Source organism: Stenella coeruleoalba, assembly GCF_951394435.1.
Source record: "Stenella coeruleoalba genome assembly, chromosome: 12".
Classification (NCBI taxonomy): Eukaryota; Metazoa; Chordata; class Mammalia; order Artiodactyla; family Delphinidae; genus Stenella; species Stenella coeruleoalba.
The window spans coordinates 32,628,906-32,652,571 of NC_137158.1; the positions used below are offsets into that span (position 1 = coordinate 32,628,906).

At 38.2% G+C, this 23,666-nt stretch overlaps 1 protein-coding gene across 6 annotated transcripts in view; it reads right to left on the reverse strand.

The window, feature by feature from the left end:
- COQ3 (coenzyme Q3, methyltransferase) overlaps positions 1–23,666 on the reverse strand; it is a 100,133-nt gene that overhangs the window by 69,468 nt on the left and 6,999 nt on the right. For 3 of the 6 annotated variants that reach the window (XM_079939393.1, XM_079939391.1, XM_079939392.1), the window contains exons 2-8: positions 21,195–21,321; positions 20,136–20,318; positions 18,098–18,250; positions 15,454–15,553; positions 11,920–12,162; positions 8,797–8,956; positions 7,367–7,561 (exon numbers count right to left, since the gene is read on the reverse strand). In XM_079939393.1, coding sequence (XP_079795519.1) covers positions 7,367–7,561; positions 8,797–8,956; positions 11,920–12,162; positions 15,454–15,553; positions 18,098–18,250; positions 20,136–20,318; positions 21,195–21,321 — 1,161 coding nt within the window. Of the gene's footprint in view, positions 1–2,413; positions 3,422–5,601; positions 7,562–8,796; positions 8,957–11,919; positions 12,163–15,453; positions 15,554–18,097; positions 18,251–20,135; positions 20,319–21,194; positions 21,322–23,666 lie in introns of those variants that run through there. The other 3 variants (XM_079939394.1, XM_079939395.1, XM_079939396.1) reach the window with 3 other exon arrangements.

Consider the following 23,666-nt stretch of genomic DNA (forward strand, 5'->3'; position numbering starts at 1 on the left):
AACTGTTCCCCAGACCCCTCCCCGGAGACAAATACAACCATCAGCTTCTGTGTTTATTCCCAGAGATATTCTATGCATTATAAAAGCATTTCCTATTTATTTTTACACAAATTGTATCATTTAACTGCCTGTCCTGCACCTTACTTTCTTTTTTATCGTAAACATAGAACTTCCAAGCTTCTTTTTCTTTCTTTCTCTTTCTCTTTCTTTCTTTCTTTCTCATTCTCTTTTTCTTTCTTCGTTTTTCTTTCTTCCTTCCTTCCTTTCTTTCTTTCTTTCTTTCTTCATAGAATACCACAGATACATATATATATGGAATTTCTGGGTCAAAAGAGCCATGCATTGTAATTGTGATAGATGTTGCCATATTGTTCTCCATAAAGAGCAATACACACTCTTAGTTTTGACAGTGTTTTTAAAGTGTCTCTTTTCTCATACATAGCCTAACCACACATATTCTTAAATATTTTGATCCTTCCTAATTGTCAATGAGAAAGCAGTCTCGTAGTTTTAAATTTGTGTTTCTTATTATGTGTGAGGTTGAGTACATTTTTTTTGAAAGATGCATTTGTATTGACTTTTCTATGAACTGTTCATTTTCTTCACTGGGTTATTAGTATTTTTCATTGATTTATATGAGGTCCTAATTGAGAAAGAGAATTCTTTTTCTGTAAATTAGTTTGCAAACATTTTCCCCAGCTTGCTATTTTTCAATTTTTTCTTCTATGGCTTCTTGGTTTTCTATCATAGTTTCAAAGAGGCCTTCTCCTCTGAGTGGGATGTTCCAATCTATGGCTTCAGATGTTCTTAGGTAACCTCAGGTGTTGACCATAAAGGTATGGTAGAAGTCTCTAGAGACAAGGTTCTGTTGCTGATGAGGTAATGCACAAACCATCCACATAGACGTTGGAGTTACTCAGGAAGCTGGGAGGACTTAGGTAAGAACAAAGACACTGTGATTGAGGGTTGTGGCCAGAAGTGGAGTTTGGCAATAAACAGGGAGTAAAGGTTAGGAGAGCCAGACTTGAGGCTTGGAGACATGAGAGCTTTTATTCAAGAGTAATGGCAGTAATGGCAGTGGTCCAGTGGCTAAGACTCCTCGCTCCCAAAGCAGGGGGCCCATGTTTGATCCCTGGTCAAGGAACTACACCCCACATGCACAACTAAGAGTTCGCATGCTGCAACTAAAGATCCCACATGCCGCAACTAAGACCTGGCACAGCCAAATAAATGAATAAATATTAAAAAAAAGAGTAATGGGACTTTCCTGATGGTCCAGCGGTTAAGACTCTGCACTCCCAATGCAGGGTGTGTGGGTTTAATCAATGGTCAGGGAACCAGGTGCCACATGCCACATGGCGGGGCCTAAAATAAATAAATAAATTTGAAACAGTACATTTATAAAACCTCATATGTAGTATGAGCCCACCTCTGTAAAAGAATTTTTAAAAAGCAGAAAAAAAGAAAAAAGAGTAATGGCAGTGAGTGAAAAGAACTCAAATCCCATCTCGCAACTCTGAGGTTCATAGACAATATGAAACTTCCTCTCAGAATGGCTGCAGGTGAAATCAAATCCTCAGAGGAAAGCCAGGTTTCAGTTAAGGTAGAAAGTAAAGGAAACTTCAAGGCAGACTTGAGAAGTAGGGTAGTTGATAAATCATGAACTGGTGCTTATAGAGGTCACAGCAGAAAAGTGTAGAAGGGAGAAGTGGGAGGTTGAGTCAGGGAAGACAAATTCAAGAAACAGTCTTAGGGAGAGATTATAGAAAAGAATCAGTGTGGGTGTCTGAATCTTGGGCAACGACTAGGGATTGCAGGGATCCTTATAAGGCTACAAAAGTGTCAAAAACATTTGGCCCCAGCAGGTCTGTAGAGTGCCAGTCACCTGGGCCTGAACTGATTGATCTCAGAGGAAGATGTCATCTCAAGAGCACGGAGAGATTTGCCTCTGGAAGAGTTAAGGTTCAGCATCCATTGATTGGTTCTCAGGGAAAAACGAGAGCAAAACTGCCAGGTCTGTGGGTGCTCAGGTAAACAACCAGAGGCCTGAGAGCGCAGAGCCCTCGTTACTATGCGGTGAGTCTGGGTGCTACCTGGTGGTGTGTGTGAGGATGGGGGCAGATGAAGATGAGGAGAGCTGCTGGGACATCCCACCGCACAAGGCAGTTCCCTTAGGCTCTTTGATAACATTGGGTTGCGTATTTCTCATCCATCCACCCACCTAGCCTGCTACCTAGGTGGCTAATCCAACTATTTATCTCTATTTAAAATAAATCTTTTGGGAATTCCCTGGCGGTCCAGTGGTTAGGACTCTGTGCTTTCACTGCCAAGGGCGCGACCAAAAAATAAATACATAAATAATAAAATCAATCCTTTTTTTTAATGAGTTGAAATTCTTTAAACGTTGCATAAATCTGATTGTTAATTAATCTAGACTTCTACCATCCCATCCTGACAAAACTAAGTCTAAAAACGGAATCCCAGAATGTCTCTTCAATTTAATATCAAAAGAATGACCAAAAAGAGGCAATTTAAATCATGATCCAGTTTTCACCTTTCACAGCTAGTGACACCCTTCATGTTCACTTTTACAAAATATAAGCAGAAGACAGAGTGACCGTATTTTTCTTTTCCTGACATATTCTGTCAAGTAAAGACTATATTTCCCTACTGCAGTACTTTAACTATAGTCTCCTTTAACCTTTTTTGGGGGTCATGAAACTTTTGAGACTCTGATGAAAGCTATGGGACATTCTCGGCAGAAAAATACACACACACGCAAAACTTTGTTCCCTATTTCAGGGGCCTCCTAGAACCTCAGAAGCCTATATCAGGACCCCAGATACAGAGCCTGTTTTAGAGTCAGAAAGACATGTGCAGATCTTACATGATGTCAGTGACTTTATGTCTGTTGGGTCCCATCTATCAACGGGAAACAAAATCAAATCTATCAGAGTGGAAACATCTCGTGTCCATATTTACTTTGTAACTCTCCACCCCCATTCTCAGTTCTGTTCACATCATCTTGAGAACATATTTTCTTCCTTTCGCTCCAACTGGTGGCTTTTAGTTCCTAGACAGTGGCTCGTTTATATGTGCTGCATCCTTTTCTTGCTGGGATACAAGAGGTTTATTGATCTCACAATAAATTCTTTTGCTTGATTTTCATGCAAACCATCAGTGTCAGGATTTTTGGCTTTTTTTTTTTTTTTTTTTGGATACAGAGAAGACTTGCATGTCATTTGCGTCTCATTAGTAATAGTCAAGTAAGAATCTCCCTTCTAATAGAGTCGCATTGTAAGTTAATAAAAGCAATTATGTGTTGACTGTTCTAACACTTTCATTTGGTTTCGTTTCCGTCTTTATTTCTCCACTGACATTTTCTTAGGATTCGTAGATTTTTGGATCAATGTCTGTAAGCCTGTAATTATACAAATATGTTTTACAGAATTGCAGGGACCTTGCCAATCCAGGTTTAAAAAATATTTCCAGTAAGCATGACTTACTCCTATGCCTCGTTACCGAGCAGTCTCTCTAAATCTTTACTTGATGCCTCTCAATATTGTGTATTCCAGGTCAACGGTAGCACAGAAGCCCTCGTTGAGTGTCCCTAGCACACGTCAAAAAGACATTTCAAATGATGTCAAAATTTTTTACTTTTTTGCTTGACTGAGATATTTTTGTTGTGTAGTACTTGAATTCAATACTTCTCTTCAATTTATAATTAATACAATAGTAAAACCTGTAACTATAATAGAAAGTAAGGCTATAATTTTATTTGGGGTCTTTAAAGCATTTTATTAAGTTGCCATCAGTAGCATGTAATTGTTACAGTCATAGAAAGGCAATGAAGCTCTAAGAGAACTGAGGCAAATAGCCCAGACTCTAGATTTTGTGATGCTGTTTGATTTAAATGCTTTTGAAGGTGCTACCTTGCATACAGACAATTCACATACGTGATAATAATCCAGTTGTGTGTGGTTATTCTACCACGATGACCATATGATGGTACAGATACTAGGTACAAGTATCAAAGTGGTGACGTGCACAAGCTCAGCAATCAGACTGCCTGGGTCTGCATCTTACTACTTGTGAGAGGCTGAATACATTTAACATCTCTGTGAAATGGAGTGGACGGTAGTCCCTACCTAATGGGGCTATTACTGAATCATACTGAATTTCCATCACTTAACAATGTATATTTTTAATAATTGAAAGAGTGTTCTTTCTAAAATAAATGCCCTTTGGGGGCTGCTTTTTAATCAATTTCATTACACAGTCCTTAGATTAATCGTTTTTTTTTTAACTTTTTAATTTATTTTTGGCTGCATTGGGTTTTCGCTGCTGTGCACGGGCTTTCTCTAGTTGTGGTGAGGAAGGGCTACTCTTCGTTTCGGTGCGCGCGCTTCTCATTTCAATGGCTTCTCTTGTTGCAGAGCACGGGCTCCAGGTTTACCAGCTTTTGTAGTTGCGGTGCACGGGCTCTAGAGCGCAGGCTCAGTAGGTGTGGTGCACGGGCTTAACTGTTCCACGGCCTGTGGGATCTTTCTGGACCAGGAATCGAACCCACCTCCCCTGCATTGGCAGGCGGATTCTTAACCACTGTGCCACCAGGAAAGTCCCTGTACAATATATCCTTGTAGTTTATTTTATTCATAGTAGTTTGTATCTCTTGTATCTTGCCCCTTCACCTTATCTTTCTGTCTTATTTCACTTAGCATCTAAGACCCTCCAACAATATCCATGTTGTTGCAAATGGCAAAATTTCATTCTTTTTTGTGGCTGAGTAGTATTCCATTGTGTGTGTGTGTGTGTATGTGTGTGTGTGTGTATTAGGGTGGCAAAAAAAAACTGTTCGGGTGGAAAAACCTGAACGAACTTTTTGCCCAACCCAATACATATATATAAATAACATCTTCTTTATCCATTCATCTGTTGATGGACAGTTAGGTTGCCTCCATATCTTGGCAATTGTAAATAGTGCTGCTATGAACGTTGGGGTGCACATATCTTTTTGAATTAGTATTTTTGTTTTTGTTTTGTTTGGATAAATACTCAGGAGTGGACTTGCTGGGTCATATGGTAGTTCTATTTTTAGTTTTTTGAGGAATCTCCATACTGTTTTCTGTAGGGGCTGCACCAATTCACATGCCCACCAACAGTGTACAAGGGTTCTCTTTTGTCCACATTCTTGCCAACACTTGTTATTTGTAGACTTTTTGATGATAGCAATTCTGACAGATGAGAGTTGATACCTCATTGTGGTTTTGATTTGCATTTCCCTGGTGATTAGCGATGTTGAGCATCTTTTCATGTGCCTGTTGGCCATCTGTATATCTTCTTTGGAAAAATGTCTATTCAGGTCATCTATCTTTTTTTTTTTTTTGCAGTACACGGGCCTCTCACTGTTGTGGCCTCTCCCGTTGCAGAGCACAGGCTCTGGATGCACAGGCTCAGCTGCCATGGCTCACGGGCCCAGCCGCTCTGCGGCATGTGGAATCTTCCCAGACCGGGGCACGAACCCGTTTCCCCTGCATCGGCAGGCGGACTTTCAACCACTGTGCCACCAGGGAAGCCTTGTCTATCTTTTAATCTGGTTGTTTTTTTGATGTTGAGTTGTATGAGCTGTTTATATATTTTGGATATTAACCCCTTATCAATCATATCATTTGCAAATACTTTTTCCCATTCAGTACGTTGTCTTTTTGTTTTGTTGTTGGTTTTCTTTGCTGTGCAAAAGTTTTTAAGTTTAATTGGGTTCCATTCATTTATTTTTGCTTTTGTTTCCTTTGCTTGAGGAGACCAAAAAAAAAAAAAACAAAAATACATTGCTACAATTTATGTCAGAGTATTCCACCTATGTTTTCTTCTAAGAGTTTTACAGTTTCTGGTTTTCCATTTAGATTAATACCAACACTTTTCTTTTTTCCCAACAGATAGAATGAAGAAGCTTTGCTTTAGTAACAAAACTACTAGAATTCAGACTAAGAATCAAACTTTTAAATGAAACCCAGTGGGAACTCCTGATTTTTAGTGTCCTAATTAGACATTAGCAACTGAAGTTAAAATTTCTTTTAACCCTTTAAATTTCAGTTTCCTCCCTGGAATGCAAATGATAAGCTAAGATGGTTGGGAATTGTTTGCGTGGTGAGCCCAATCCAACAGGCATTGACAAAGAAATACTGAAAGCTTATGAGCTTAAAAGTGAGAAAGGCTAGGGAATTCCCGGCGGTCCAGTGGGGTGCAGCCAAAAAAAAAAAAAATGGTGAGAAAGGCTAGAAAGTAAAAGCTGCCTTTCTATATGAGTCACAGGTGTTCAACCTATATTTCTCATATTTGGTCAACACCCTCTATCAAAGTCCTTATACATTCTGGACTTTCAGAAAAAGTCAAAAAAATCACATACTTCAAGAGGCGTGAAAGTATATTTCAAGTCAGTCCCTCTAATTACAAAATGTTAGCCGAAAAAGAAAATTTCCGTAACTAAACTCTTAAATTGAGTTCAAAAATCTTTTCTACTTAAAAAAGGCACCACAAAACATTTATAGAACTGTACAGAGAAAAATGTCCAACATAATCTGAATTTCTTGATTCTAATGTTTGACCAAACCCAGTATATATTTAACAATCAATTTGCTTTCCAAAAACCAAAATTTAAAGGAAAAAAGACATTTTATCTTCCTAAATATAAGTGGTATAAAATAAAACCAGTCAGAAGCATAACTGCCTTTAACTAAAACCAAATAAAGAAGAACCTAGATGATACACATTTACTTAAATTAAAACATTACAGTATATATGTATGTGCATACATGCGGGAAAAATATCATATAATCTGTAAGATGAAGTGAAATATGTATACCCTATTTATATAACAAAGGCTGAGAAACTTAAACTCCTAGATCACATAATACCTCATCAAAACTTTTTTTAATCCATAGACTAATCCCTTGAAGGTAGCTATTAGATGAAACAACAAAAGCTTTTTTCTAAGGTTTTAGCCCTTTCTATTGACTTTCTTTTCTTTATGATCCCGTCTCAAAAGACAGATGGTGGGCTTCCCTGGTGGCGCAGTGGTAGAGAGTCCACCTGCCAAGGCAGGGGACACAGGTTTGTGCCCCGGTCTGGGAGGATCCCACATGCCACGGGGCGGCTGGGCCCGTTAGCCATGGCCGCTGAGCCTGCGCGTCCGGAGCCTGTGCTCCGCAACGGGAGAGGCCACAGCGGTGAGAGGCCCGCGTACCAAAAAAAAAAAAAAAAAAAAAAAGACAAATGGTATATTTTGTGTATTTGTAAACATCAGACTTTCAAGCCATTTTACTACAGTCCTTAGAAACAATTCATTTCTTCAGCTCTTCATGCACACCTGAGTTGGTGGAGGTTTCAATTCGGACCTCTTCTGTTTCCTCCTTTAAAGCAAACTCGGCAGGAGCTGGGTGTTCCTGTATGCTGGATTTCACGGCATGAGCTGCATAATTAAGGCTGGTGTTTTTACTCCAATGCCAGTAACCTGAGAAGGGGTTGTAGAGCATTCCTGCCACAGTTTGAACTGACAGACCGTCTGAGAAAAAAAAATATCAGACAGAGCATATTTAATAAATATTTACCTTCCACATGCCAAGAGTCTCATGCAACTCTCCAAATTAAAAAAGGATTCCTAACTCAATAGGCACAAATACTTTGTAGCCATGTACAGCTCATTCTTTACTGCAGCAGAACATAAACTCTAGCACGGTATTTGGGATTTGGTAAATACTCAATAAATGTTAGCTGTTTTTAGAAAATACCGGCCAACAACTGACTGTTCCAATCATCTTTAAAATATTTTTTCTACTCTATTTTCAAAAAAGTTACTTGCAGAGAAGAAATTACCACATTTCATTGGACAGATAATATTCCAAGTAAAATCAAGTTTATTGATATACTATTACATGAACAAAAAGCATGAGACACACATGAGCCTAAGAGGAATACCAAATGCCAAATAAATGAACTGACAAGTGTTATTACTTGACAGGAATTCAACAGGTAAATCAAGTGCTCACAAGGTGTAAAGCAGAGCTAGGCACTGTGGGGAGCACAAAAAGGAGACAGTCTTGCCTTCAAGCCAGAAAGACGTTAAGAACACTAAAATAACCGTACTATAAGGCATGCTATAACTAGCATAAAACACTACATAAAAAGTGACGGGCTCCCCTGGTGGCGCAGTGGTTGAGAGTCCGCCTGCCGATGCAGGGGACACGGGTTCATGCCCCGGTCCGGGAAGATCCCACATGCTGTGGAGGGGCTAGGCCCGTGAGCCACAACTACTGAGCCTGCACGTCCGGAGCCTGTGCTCCGCAACGGGAGAGGCCGCAACAGTGAGAGACCCGCATACGGCAAAAAAAAAAAAAAAAAAAAAAAAATGACAAGGAAGTTCAAAATATATCTGACTATGAAGGAAGTAATACGTAAAATAAGCTGATTCAAGCACGGCCTCAATAGGACAAACTGAGGATGTGTAACTAAAAGACATTTGTACCTCATCCTTAAACAGGTGAGGACTAAACAGCCAAAAAGTATTCATTGATCATCTATGATTTGCTTGGCCCTGGGTTAGGTGCCATAGGTGAGAGAAAAGTGGATGTAATACTTAATCCTAACTTCAAGGCGTTTATGATCTAGTTGAGGAGAGAAAACCAACATCCAAAGAATAGTGGCCTATTTCATTAAGTGCTAGGTTAATGTGATTAATAATTATAGGCACATTAAAAGTTCAGTTAGGCCTTGGAAATTGGAAAAAATTTTAATACTTACTTGATTCCAGAATGCTCTCTAGCTTTTCAGGTGAAACAAACTTCTCCCATGTATGAGTACCTTTTGGTACAATACCTGCAATCTGCTCTGAAAATACAATTCCCAAGGCATAGGACAGCTGTGTTTTGTTGATTGTAGTAATGAATAAAGAACCACCAGGCTAAAAAAAAATATGTGTAGAAGTAAAATTTTAAATGTTAGGAGTAACAGTTAGATAAAGGCTTGGCTTCCTCCACCCTCCTCCTTCCTTCCAAACAATTTAAGTGCAGTTAAGATACACAAGTATGGGGACTTCCCTGGGGGTCCAGTGGTTAAGACTCTGTGCTCCCAGTGCAGGGGGCACAGGTTCGATCCCTGGTCAGGGAACTGAGATCCCACACCGCGTGGTCAAAAAAAAAACAAAACACAAACCCACAAGTGTGAATAAAATATAATCTACCAAAATAGAGGTTTTTTTTCTCTCGGGAAGTTCATTGTTATGGGCAGTCCACTACAGATGCGTGTACTGAGTTTATGCAACAGTGCTTACAACTAACTCCTAAAATCATACATTACTATGATTTATGTTTATATTTATACATTCTTTTGTACATATCAAATAATTTGTAATAAAAATATAGAAATGAGATCCGGCTGCTCTTCCTTGTTACATGTCCACACTGATGTCTTAATGTGTCAACACTGCTTTCTTTTTGGGTGCCAAGTCTGCCTAACTTGTTTGGTACAGTGCACACTGCCCCATGGTTTGTGCAGGCTGGCAAGGCCAATAAGTGTTCTCTGACAAAAGCCTTAATGATTAAGGTATGAAAGTGTTTTGTTTTGTTTTGATTTCATTAGTATAAAGAATATAAAGAGATCAAGATAAGAACTTCAGTGAATGCAAACCACTTACGGGATTGTTTAGTCTGCCACTTTTTAGTGACTATATTTATAGTGTTTCCTGTATGTACTCCCACAAATGGCAAGAACATTAATGTCTCTTCCACACATTCTCATTAGCACCTGATGGAGATAAAATGCCTAAGACCCCTTCCAAAATAATCATATTAAGATATATATGTATGAAAATATCTCAAATAACACTCTAAACCAAAAATAAAAATGATAAGAGAAGGCCCTGAAATATTGGGATGTGCCCTTAAGACTAAAATATCAGACACTACTTCATTACACATTATAACTTTTCTCTGTAAAACTCTAGTATTCTAAAATATCTCATTAAAAATCACTTATGTGTGGGCTTCCTGGTGGCGCAGTGGTTGAGAGTCCGCCTGCTGATGCAGGGAACACGGGTTCGTGCCCCGGTCCGGGAAGATCCCACATGCCGCGGAGCGGCTGGGCCCATGAGCCATGCCCGCTGAGCCTGCGCGTCCGGAGCCTGTGCTCCGCAACGGGTGAGGCCACAGCAGTGAGAGGTCCGCGTACCGCGAAAAAAAAAAAAAAATCACTTATGTGTCAATTATATCTCAGTAGAGCTAAAGGAAAAATTACTTATAAATATCTAATCTGTGTTTCATAAAATCTTACTCTAAGGAAATAGTGATGAGCATTGGTCATTTTTTTTTAAATAGTCTTTCCATTAAAGCAAAAATTAGTTTTAAATTCCATGATGCCGGTATCCCTAATATATGTGAGAACTTCCATCCATACACACTGACTGAGACACTACTCAAAAAGAAATAATTAGGGAATTTTCCTTGGAAAATAGGAGGTATACCTAATAAAATTTGTTTTTAAGAGGAAACACCACCAAGAAACTATACACATTGAAGAAGACTACGGAGATATGGCAACTAAATGCAATATGGAATACTGGATTGGATCCTACAACAGAAAAATGACATTAGTGGAAACACTAATGAAATTTAACAGGGTCTGTAGTGTAGTTAATAGTATAATGTCAACTAATTTTGTAGTTTTGAGAAATATACCATGGGCTACATACAGGGCTAGGAGTACGGTGAGGCAAGTGAGGTACTGAGGGCACAGAATCCAAGGAGGCACTCACTCTCTGGGGCATGCAAATGCAGGACTGGCACAGAATAGCGAGTGCCGCCTTTGACTTTCTGCCACACCTGCCTCACCCCAGTTCCTACCCTTATTATGTAGAATGTTAACAGTAGGGGATACTGGGTGAAGGGCACCCTTCACCACCCTTCACAGTGGGAACACTGTGTACTATCTTTCCAACTCTTCTATAAATCTAAAATTATTTTAAAAGTATTTTTTAAAAGCTCTATTTAGATAAAGGCTAAGCATTTAATTCTTTTAGCTCTTGACCTTAGGGAGTTACCTCTTGAATACATAAACAACAGAGTTGATATAGTAATAATAATACTTTGGAAATATTTATTAAAAGAAAATTTGGAACCACCTTCAGAGGACTGTGTCAAATTATATAAGCATAATAATGTAGGGACTTCCCTGGTGGCGCAGTGGTTAAGAATCCGCCTGCCAATGCAGGGGACACACGTTCGAGCCCTGGTCCAGAAAGATCCCACATGCCGCTGAGCAGATAAAAAGATGTAGCCTTAAGCCCTACTTAAGTGCCTACTGACCTTTGACTTAAAGACCATGTGACCTCTGACACCTCAGATTCTGATCTTCATTGGGTCAAAGGAGGTCATAATGCCTGCCTTACCTTCCTCACCTGGTTGTAGGTAAGATCTGATGAGATCATTTGTATGAAGTATTCTTTTATAAGCTGATAACTGTCACACATATCACATATACAGAGTGACTTAACAAATGCTGGCTAACCAATTTATGCTAATAATGGTTTTTTATTTTTAAGTATTAATCCAAGTCAATTTCTTAGTAATTGTCATTCAATGCCTATTAGGTAATTAATCCAGACTACACCAAAGAAAAACACCACTATAAATCTATTGTTTGTATTGCAGTGTTCAGCACCAACATTTTTCAAGATCCCTGGACATCAAGATACTAGATCTGGAAAACCCCAGATATCGAGGGCAGGCTGAGAGGCAGAAGTAATCTCCAGCAGAGATGCTGTCCCCTCAACCTGTCTTCCTGGTTTCAAGTATTATAAAACATTTATTGCTATGGATACATACACAAACTCAAAAGAAAAAACAAATAAGTAAACTCTGTAAGTCTTACTTTTAACACTTGACAGCAGCACTGTATAAACATTTCTAGATCAATCACATGTTCTACAACTTCAGAAGCTACGACAGCATCAAATGTTTCTGCAGTTTCTTCCACAATCTTTTCCAGGGAACATGCTCTGTATTCTATCCTCTTATCCAGGACTGGGTCAAATGATTTATGGTGCTGTGCTGTTTTAATGTTCTCATCCACAGGATCAATTCCAATAACTGAAGCCCCAAGCCGCCCTAGAGGCTAATGGCATAAGAAATCATTACCATCAGGAAGAAAATAGAACACACGTTAGCAATAAAAAGCTTCTCAAAAAGGAGACAAGATTAGGCACGAGGTGTTAATTGCTGGAGATCATTTATGGGTACACGAAAGTTCAATATACCATTTTCTCTAGTTTGTACATGTTTGATAATTTCCATAATAAAAAGCTTAAAAGTGAGAACAATAATCACAACAACAACAAAACTTATCAGGAACTGCTTAAGCATAGTGAGGAAATTTTTGTCTACATTCTCTAGATATATTTACAGGCACACAGTACAGTATTAACATATTTAAAGTGCAATAAATGTAACATGTCATTGTAAAAAGAGCAAAATTTTCTAATACTCAAATTCTCTGAAGCACATTTTTTTCTCCATAGTTTCTCTTGTGACTGACTAAAAACGATTCTTCGTAGCTAATTCTTCTTTCAGCCTTTATAGTCAGTCACTTCCCATGACATGCCCAATTTTTAAACATAGCCTTTATTTTGATCAAAACTGCATAGCATTTATTTTATAACTCTTTAGTTAATAAGTTAAAAGTATAAATCAAATTATTTTAACTTTAGAGACATAGATCTGTAATAATACACGGAGAAGATCATAGAACACATAGAGTAAAAGTGTACTAATTTACAATTTGATACACCTTATATTCTTGATTCTAAGGGATGTATTTTCACATATTTTACATTTCCTGAAATTTTATAATTGATGGCAAGAGAAACCAGCGCACTGCCATATGAAGAACACATTTTCTGTGCATATGGAAACTTAGCTATGTATCAAAGGCCTCTGTTAACCTCACTGTCAACTTGGCTGTTATGACCTTGACAGTAACACACACCATTGTATCTTCACTTACATTTGTATCCTGTACTGTTTGCTTAAAATATCTTTCAAGCAAAGATTATGATGCAGCATTTAAACAAAAAGTTATTGTGTTGATAGGATATTACAAAATAGAACTGTAGGGCATAAATACTCTGTCAGCTAAAGCGAGTATTGTTCACAGGGAGAAGTACTCTAGAGCACCTAAGAAGGGGAGAGCCCCCAAAGCAGGCAAAATTCTGTTACGTTTTGATACTGAAGCAAGTGCAAAAGGACAGCTTATCAGTGCATTTAAACCAGTGGAAATTGCCTAATATCTTGGGAGAGAAGAGACAACAAAATTTCCAAAGCTATTCAAATGACCAGTGCTTTTTTTTTAATTGAAGTATAGTTGATTTACAATATTATATTAGTTTCAGGTGTACAACATAGTAATTCAATACTTTTATAGGTTATACTCCATTTAAAGTTATTATAAAATAATGGCTATATTTCCCTGTGCTGTACAATATATCCTTGTTGCTTATTTATTTTATGCATAGTAGTTTGTACTTCTTAATCCTCCTACCCATGTCTTGCACCTGTTCCCTTCCTTCTCCCCACTGGCAACCACTGGTTTGTTCTCTGTATCTGTGAATCTGTTTCTGTTTTGTTATATTCATTTGTTTGATTTTTTTTTTTTTTTCCTACGGTACGCGGGCCTCTCACTGCTGTGGCCTCTCCCGTTGCGGAGCACAGGCTCCGGACGCACAGGCCCAGCGGCCATGGCTCACGGGCCCAGCCGCTCTGCGGCATGTGGGATCCTCCCGGACCAGGGCACGAACCCGTGTCCCCTGCATCGGCAGGCGGACTCTCAACCACTGCGCCACCAGGGAAGCCCTGTTTGCTTTATTTTTAAGATTCCATACATAAGCGGTAACATACAGTATTTGTCTTTGTCTGACTTATTTTACTAAGTGTAATACCCTCTAGGTCCACCCACATTGTTGCAAATGGCAAAATTTTCATTCTTTTTTATGGCTATTATTCCTGTGTGTGTGTGTGTGTGTGTGTGTGTGAGAGAGAGAGAGAGAGAGAGAGAGAGAGAGACAGAGAGAGAGACAGAGAGAGACAGACAGAGAGACAGAGAGACATCTTCTTTATCCATTTATCTGTTGATGGACACTTAGGTTGCTTCCATATCTTGGCTCTTGTAAATAGTGCTGCTATGAACATTGGGGTGCGTGTATCTTTTCGAATTAGTTTTTTTGTTTTCTTCAGATGTATACCCAGGAGTGGAACTGCTCGGTCATATGGTAGTTCTATCTTTAGTTTTTTGAGGAACCTCCATACTGTTTCCTGTAGTGGCTGCACCACTTTACATTCCCACCAACAGTGTACTATGGTTCTGTTTTCTCCACATCGTCATCAGCATTTGTTATTTGTAGAATTTTTAATGATAGCCATTCTGACTGGTGTGAGGTGATATCTAATCGTGGTTTTGACATGCCTTTCTCTGATGATTAGCAATGTTGAGCATCTTTTCATGTGCCTATTGGCCATCCGTATATCTTCTTTGGAAGAATGTCTACTCAGGTCTTCTGCTCGTTTTTTAACCTGGTTGTTTGTTTTTTGACCTGGTTGTTTGTTTTTTGATGTTGAGTTGTATGAGCTGTTTATATATTTTGGATATTAACCCCTTATCAATCATATCATTTGCAAATACTTTCTCCCATTTAGTAGGTTATCTTTTTGTTCTGATTATGGCTTCCTTTGTTGTGAAAAAGCTTTTAAGTTTAATTAGTCCCATTTATTTATTTTTACCAGTGCCCCATTTTTGTGTAAAAAAAAAAATCCTCACTATAATTTTCTGAAATACTTATATATTTTTAAGAAAGTAAAAAGCATGTACTAGTTTATAATCATAAAAATATTAAAAACAACATTATACACTTCCTGCTTTAAAAATGAACAATATTATTTGTTAAAAGGATAAAAGAGGCATAAGCCCACATTTTCTCAATTTTTTTTTTTCCCCAGTTAAAAATGCCAGGAAAGTTGGGCTTTCCTGGTGGCACAGTGGTTAAGAATCCGCCTGCCAATGCAGGGGACACAGGTTTGAGCCCGGGTCCGGGAAGATCCCACATGTCGCGGAGCAACTAAACCCGTGCGCCACAACTACGGAGGCTGGGCTCTAGAGCCCGAGAGCCACAACTACTGAGTCTGCGTGCCACAACTACTGAAGCCTGCACACCTAGAGGCCATGCTCCGCAACAAGAGAATCCACTGCAATGAGAAGCCCGCGCACCGCAATGAAGAGTAGCCCCCGCTCACCGCAACTAGAGAAAGCCCACACAGCAACGAAGACCCAACACAGCCATAAATAAATAAATAAATAAATATAAAGTTCCCTTTAAAAAAAAAAAGAAAAATGCCAGGAAAGTTGTAAATCACTTACCTCCGTTAACAATCCACCACCACAGCCAACATCAAGAATCTTCATCCCAGACAAAGGTTTTCCTGGCTGGTGATCAGCAACTGTTTTTAAAAGATTGTCTCTTTTAAAAAAATTCAAAATATATAAAAACAAATCATTAATTTTATCAATAAAGTCTTAAAAGTGCATAATTTTCAAAGACATATTAAACTCTCTTTTTAAATAGACTATTGATTTTGGGGGTAAAAAAACTTATTTCCAGCATAAAATGCCATTATGCTTAATTTATAAGATATTTTTATTAATCAGAAGCAGGAGGTTTAAAGTTCTTGAAATAACCTAGTAATAATTATGACTTAACTATTACTTTAGTAATAATCTAAAGAAAAACTTTAAAAACAATCTAATTTAGATTAACCTAATTTTATTCACTTGAGATATCATGTCACCTGCGGTATTATTAGCTATGTTGCTAGTACTTGCTAGACCCATTTCACATCAGCAACAAATAGGTTATTTTACAGGGTTTAGTAGAAGCAGACTGGAGATCTATATTTGCAGAATTTGCCTACATTCCCTTCTAAATTGAGTCACTCTTCATCTTCTTAGTGGTGTTTTCATGATCATGTAAACAGGCACCCAAATCAAGTAAACTTAATTCTAAGATAATTATAGCAATATTTTCCCACATACACAAATGTAAGCACACACACATACACACCCATATACACACACAGATATATACAGCTAACAGTATCGTAAACTAAACTTTTAAGTTGGACTACATACAAATTCTAATTATACTTATATTAAAATAAACATCATATATAGTAAGGACATCTTAGGAAATCTTTTATTGCTATTCAAATTAATTGACTTCTAAGAAAAACCTAGACAGTGGTTAAGTAGATAATTTCAGAACGTTATAATATACAGGAAGGACCCATTTCAAATGAAATCCAATCCATTCCTCACACATTGGCCAAAATGACCTCTTTATATCATAGTTTAGATCACATTGCTCCCTTTCAATGGTTTTCATTATGATCAGAATAAAATCTAAGCTTCTAACCATAATTTGTACTGCCCTGGATGGTCTTTTCTAGTGTGATGTCTAACTAGTAGTGTCACATTAGTTGGAACAGAGTAGTTCTCAACCTGAGCGTGCATCAGAATCACCTGGAAGGAAAACACAGACTGCTGACCCCCCAAAGCAGTAGGTCCAGTGTGATACCTGAGAATTTTGTATTTCTATCAAGATCACAGGTGATACTGATGTTGCTAGTCCAGGGCTAACCTTGAGAACCACTGATCTAGCCTAACAGAATGACATTTCTGCTTTTCTCTGCCTTAGTGTTTCAATGATCCACTAATTCAGTGGTAATAAGAATGTGCCAATGTTTTCCTTTTTGCTGCACTGATAAAACCAGCAAAAACCAATCAGGAAGTTCCTTGAGGGCAGTCTGAATCTGATATTCTGTGTCTATCACAGTGCCTTGCCCATGTCGGCTGCTCAAAAATGTTTAATAAATAAATAAACAAATGGACAGAAGAACGAATGAACAATTGATAAGTGGAGTCTTGATAAGTGGAGTCTGATGAACCCTTGCCTTTATCTCCCATGGCAAACTCTAAGTTCCTGAAGCACACAGACTGTGTTTTGAATGCTGAATATCTCAGTAGCTTTTACAGATTCCAGCCCCCAGGCTCTGTACAAGGTAAGTTCTCAAAAAAATATCTGTTGAATTGAACTTTCTCAGTACTATTCCCTTTATCAGAACTGCCTAAAGGCCAAAGATGCTATAAGATGACCTTGATGTCATAGGACCCTAATTCCTTTTCATGTGGATTTAATTCTAATTAACTCGATAATATCCAAAAATACTTCAAGTTAATTTATGAAACAGTGTAGAACTCGAGTGATGCTATTAAAAAATAAATAGTTTCGGGACTTCCCTGGTGGGACAGTGGTTAAGAATCCACCTGCCAGTGCAGGGGACATGGGTTCAAGCCCTGGTCCGGGAAGATCTCACATGCCGCGGAGCAACTAAGCCTGTGTGCCACAACTACTAAGCCTGCGCTCTAGAGCCGGTGAGCCACAACTACTGAGCCCACGCGCCTAGAGCCTGTGCTCCGCAACAAGAGAGGCCACCGCAATGAGAAGCCTGTGCACTGCAATGAAGAGTAGCCCCTGCTCATCACACCTGGAGAAATCCCGTGTGCAGCAACGAAGACCCAACGCAGCCAAAAATAAGTAAATAAAATAAATTTAAAAAAATATTTAGGGCTTCCCTGGTGACACAGTGGTTGAAAGTCCGCCTGCCGATGCAGGGGACACGGATTCGTGCCCCGGTCCGGGAAGATCCCACATGCCGTGGAGCGGCTGGGCCCGTGAGCCACGGCCGCTGAGCCTGTGCGTCCGGAGCCTGTGCTCCACAACGGGAGAGGCCGCGACAGTGAGAGGCCCGCGTACCGCAAAAAAAAAAAAAAAAAAATTAATAGTGTCAAACAATGGATATTGAAGAGAATCTCCCTAATTTCTAAAGCAAAGTTAAAGTGCAGCATTTTGAACCTAGGCATAAACCGAGAGAAAAATGAACTCGAAAGAAAATGAATTATTGAAAAGAGTTGTATTTTAAAAGATCTAGAATTTCTGTAATATTACCTAATGAACGGCACCCTCAGGTCATTCATAGAGTGAAGAGGTGCATATACTCCTTGCTCGTCCCACCACCTGTGCGCCAAGGCCAGGAAGGTCTTCACCTCACTGCTGTCTACAGTGGTCCGGGAAGTACTGTACGGTCTTGTCCAAGGGAGGCTAAGAGATCAGAAGGAAGAGGCAGGCAAAAACTGCCATTTAAAAAAATGTAACATAGGATATATTAAGTAGAAAGATATTCTAATTTGCAATTTACTAGATTCTAAATACATGTATCGCTCATTTTTGATGCTTCAAAACAAGTTTTCTTATAATCACATTGCTTATAAATATATATATATGTGTATATGTGTATGTGTATATATATATATATATGTATATATATATAGTCACAGATGAAACAAATTAATTTGCTTTCGAAGTAAGTTACAACAAAAATGAAACTTTATAAAACTTGGCCTTTTGGGTCACGTAGTAGTAGTAGTAGTAGTAACTATTTACTGAATACTTACTAAATACCAGGTACTGCTTGTTTAAGAAATCCCTATATGTCATATGTCATCTTATTTAATCCTCAGCAACTCCATAAGGTAGGTACTATTATTATCTCTAGTACACAGACAAGAAAAGGAAGGCTCAGAGAGGTTAAGTGGTGGAGCCAGGATTTGAACTCAGATGCCTCAGCCTTCTCTCCATTTCTACTGCTTGAACATACTAATCCAAGCTCCCGTCATCTCTTGCCTGAACTATTGTCCTAGCCTTCTAATTAGTTGGCCTGCTTAGGACTTCATCCCCCTCTAATCTGTTCCCCACAATGCACCCAGAGTGACTGTTCTGAAATATAAATATGATCATGCTATTTTCCCACTTAAAATGCTTCCATGGCTTTCCAGTGACATTGGGGAAAAGACCAAAATCTTTAGCATAGCATACAGTATTCTGAATTAGTTGGTCCCAAGTTTCTTCCCTCTCCAAAGTCACTTCCCACTACTCTCTTCATCCTCCCCACTCCAGCCACATGGGCCTTGTTTAAGTTCTTTGAATTGGCCATGCTTGTTCATTCCCCAGATACTTTGGACATGTCATTCCCTCTGCCTGGAACATTGTTCTCACATTCCCCCCTCCCTCCTCTACACACCTAATTAATTTCTTCTCATCCTTTAGAGCTTAGTTTAAATGGAATGCCATCTAATACTGTCCTATTTTAACTCCTCTACAACTCTGTACTTCTTTGTGAGCCTATGTGATTAGTTGATCATGTCTCTCCATTAGAACATAAGCTGTCTCGCTTACCATTTTATTCCTAGTGACAAGCACAGTTCCTAAAACACAGTTGGTGCTCGGGAAACATTTGTCAAATAAATAATCTGAAGGAGAAGCCCCAGAAAAGCATATAATTCACGTAAATATATTTTTTAATCAAATGGAATCAAACAGGGACTAAATGGGGATCAGACAGACACTACACCAGGTCCCATGTCAAAGTACACGATAGGAAAATCCTTCAGAGGTTCTTGGGTAAAAGAGAATAGGTTGTTACATTAGCATAGGTAATGCCATTTAAATTTTTACTACGTTTTTCTAAGCTACATAGACTACATTCTATATTGATTACTTAATATCCTTTTAAGATTTCAATATCACTCTTCTTTAATATTATTTTATGAATATTACCCTCTTTTTCATGCTTCATGCAAAGCCTCAGTAATCAAGGACTAACTTACAGGGACTTCCCTGGTGGTCCAGTGGTAAAGAATCTGCCTTCCAACACAGGGGACGCGGGTTCAATCCCTGGTTGGGGAACTAAGATCCCACATGCCAGGGGGCAACAAAGCCCCCTCACCACAACTACTGAGCCCACGCGCCTCAACTAGAGAGCCCACGTGCTCTGAAGCCTGCACGCCACAACTAGAGAGAAAAAAAAAAATCTGCACGCCACAACTAGAGAGAAGCCTGTGTGCCACAACAAAAGATCCCACATGCACAACTAAGACCCAACGAAGCCAAAAATAAATTAAATAAATTTTTTTTAAAAAGGACTAACTTGGGCTTCCCTGGTGGCGCAGTGGTTGAGAGTCCGCCTGCCGATGCAGGGGACACGGGTTCGTGCCCCGGTCCAGGAGGATCCCACATGCCGCGGAACGGCTGGGCCCGTGAGCCATGGCCGCTGGGCCTGTATGTCCGCAGCCTGCGCTCCGCAATGGGAGAGGCCACAACAGTGAGAGGCCTGCTTATCGCAAAAAAAAAAAAAAAAAAAAGGACTAACTTACAATAGTTAACAGTAGGTGGTTGCTCAGTTGAGTAAGAATGATATTACAGACATCCAATCTTAAAAGAGCCAGTTCATTTATGAGAAGCAGAGCATGCACTTGGAAAACAGAGCTTATACCTTAACCCAATGCAATATTTTTCACAAAGTTAGAAATTGGTTTCTAATATATGAATACATAAAGATATTACTTTGATTCAATCTTACTATCTAGAATGTATACTTAACCACCTTATATTTATGTTACACCCAAATCATTTATGATCTAAGCACTGTGTTATTTGTGTCCTGTCATAAGGATATTATGAGTAAGTAAAAAGTAGTTCTCTGAGTAATATAGCCTTGCATTAAAAATAAAAGCTATCGGGGGCTTCCCTGGTGGTGCAGTGGTTGAGAGTCCGCCTGCCGATGCAGGGGACACGGGTTCGTGCCCCGGTCCGGGAAGATCCCACGTGCCGCCGCGGAGCAGCTGGGCCCGTGAGCCATGGCCGCTGGGCCTGCGCGTCCGGAGCCTGTGCTCCGCAGCGGGAGAGGCCGTAGCGGTGAGAGGCCCGCGCACTGCAAAAATATATATATATAAAAAATAAAATAAAAGCTATCGCTAAATATGGATGAAAGGCATGCACTTGATGTATACTATATTACAGATTTTCTCTGGGTTTGAAATTTCCCAAATTTAAAAGCTGTTGGGAAAATAAGAATATTTAAATAAATAAAAGCTACCTTAATCAAACCACATGAGCTATACTGACAAAGTTTATTAAACACAATCAATACGAAACTATTCTTGCACATAATTATGTGAAAATTTGCCACAGTAATGAATAAACTTACCTGTAACTTTTCATCCTATTCAGGCAGGCAAAAGTCATGCTATAGGATTTGAAACACATGCTTCTGTATTCACTGAAAACCGATGGTTTAATTTGTAGAGTCCAACTGAGCTGATTTTTTGAATAAGCTGAAAAAAGAAAATTAAATGTCTAGAGAAAGCATTGCACAGTATGAATCCCTGATATGCATGTAATTGAAGAAACTATTTTATACAGCAATCTTATATTACAGTTGATAAACAAAAGGGTTTTTTCCCCTTAATTTTGGATTTTACTTTAAATTATAAAATAAAAATCTTGCATTCTGCCATCTAACTCCAATCACATATTTCTGAAATAATAATCATCAAACATAAGTAATGCCTATGGTAAAGTTTTTCATGCCATTTGTTTTTACATACATATTATGCTGCACAAAATTATTAAAAAATGATATTCAAATTAAAACTACATTACCTTTTAAACTAGAGTAATTTTTTTTTTTTTGCCACACCACACACCTTGTGGGATCTTAGTTCCCCAACCAGGGATCAAACCCGGGCCCTTAGCAGTGACAGCGCAGAGTCCTAACCACTGGACCACCAGGGAATTCCCACAAGCTAGGGTAATATTAATTTTGAGATTATTTATCAAAACCAGCTCAAATTATGTCACTTTCATGTTAGCTACATGAAATGGATTTATATGTATGCTCAACACATTTTACAGAGGAAAAAAAATGTGCACTTATAGACATATATATCTCCTAAAATAAACAGTCATTCAGTTTATATGTTCCAACTTACACAGGGATCTGCTTTATGAACTAGTTACTCTGCTGCAGAACATTCAGTTGTTCAATAAACATTTAAACAAAGTAGACCTTAGAGCAAAGAAAACTACCAGGGACATTACATTATGATAAAACAGCAAGGATTTACTATATAGTACAGGAAACTATATTCAATATCTTGTAATAACCTATAAAGGATATATACGTTATATACAGGATATATAGGTTATATATACATGTAATAACCTACATATACAGATGTAAATCTATAGATTTACATCTATATATAAATGTATATATAAATATGTATATATAAATGTATATATAAATATAAATATATAAATGTCTACATATATAGATGTAAATCAACTATACTTCAATTAAAAAAAAAGAGAGAGAGAGAATCCACCAAGAAGACAAATTACTCTAGCAAAAACCAGACAAAAACCAGACAAAGATGGTACAGCAAAGAAAACCACAGACCAATTTCTCTCATGAAAAGACACAAAAATTCTCAATAATTAGTAAACAGAATCCAGCAACATATAAAAGGAAAAATATAGCATAACCAAGTAGGATTTATTCTAGCTATGCAACACTAGTTCAAGAGTAGAAAATCAATCAATGTAATCTACCATATTAATAGTTGAGAGAAGAACACACATAGCTTACTAATTAATGTGGACAAAACATTTGACAAACTCCACACCCACTTATGACTAAAAACTCTCAGCAAACTAAGAATAAAAGAGAAATTCTTCAATCTGATAGAACACCCATAAAAATTCTATAGCTCACAAAGTACTTAATGGTGATAGACTAAGTACTTTACACCTAAAATCAAGAACAAGGCAAGAATGCCCATTCTCATGATTCCTATTCAATGTACTACTAAAAATCTTAGCCAGTACAATAAGGCAAGAAAAGGAAATAAAAGGCATACAGAATGGAAAGGAAGAAATTAAACGGTCCCTATTTGCAGATATGATTGTCTATGTATAAAATCCCAAGAAATCTTTAAAAAATAAAAATAAAAAGCTCCTGGAATAAGTCGGTTCAGCAAGGTAACAGACTACAAATTCAACACACAAAAAAGTCAATTATTTCTATACATTAACAATGAACAACTGGAAAGCAAAATTCAAAATGCTCTATTATTTAAAATCAGTCCAAGAAAGAATACTTCCATTGTTGTATAAATCCCTCAAAACATGTTCAGATTCTGTATGCTGAAAATTTATATAAAACACTGATGAAAGAAATCAAAGACAACCTAGTAAATGATGAAACATACTGTGTTCATGGATTGGAAGAGTCAACATAAATCCTCCCCAAATTGATCTATATGTTTGAAACAACTTCTATCAGAAGAGACAGAATAAACAATGTTAAAAAGGAGAATAAAACTGCAGAAATCAAATACCGAATTCTAAGACTTATCATAGAGCTACAGTAATCAAGACAGTGTGGTACTGGAGGAGAGACAGACTGAAATAGCAATGCAACAAGAGTGTCAAGAGGGAAAAAAAAAAAAAAATTCACCCAACTGATATTTTGACAATGGTGCAAAAGCAGTTCAAAGGAGGAAGAATGGTCTTTTTAGTAAATGGTGTTAAAACAATTAGACGTCATAGACAAAAAAGAAAATTTTGTCCGAAATCTCACATCTTATACAAAACTGAACTCAAAATGATCTAAATG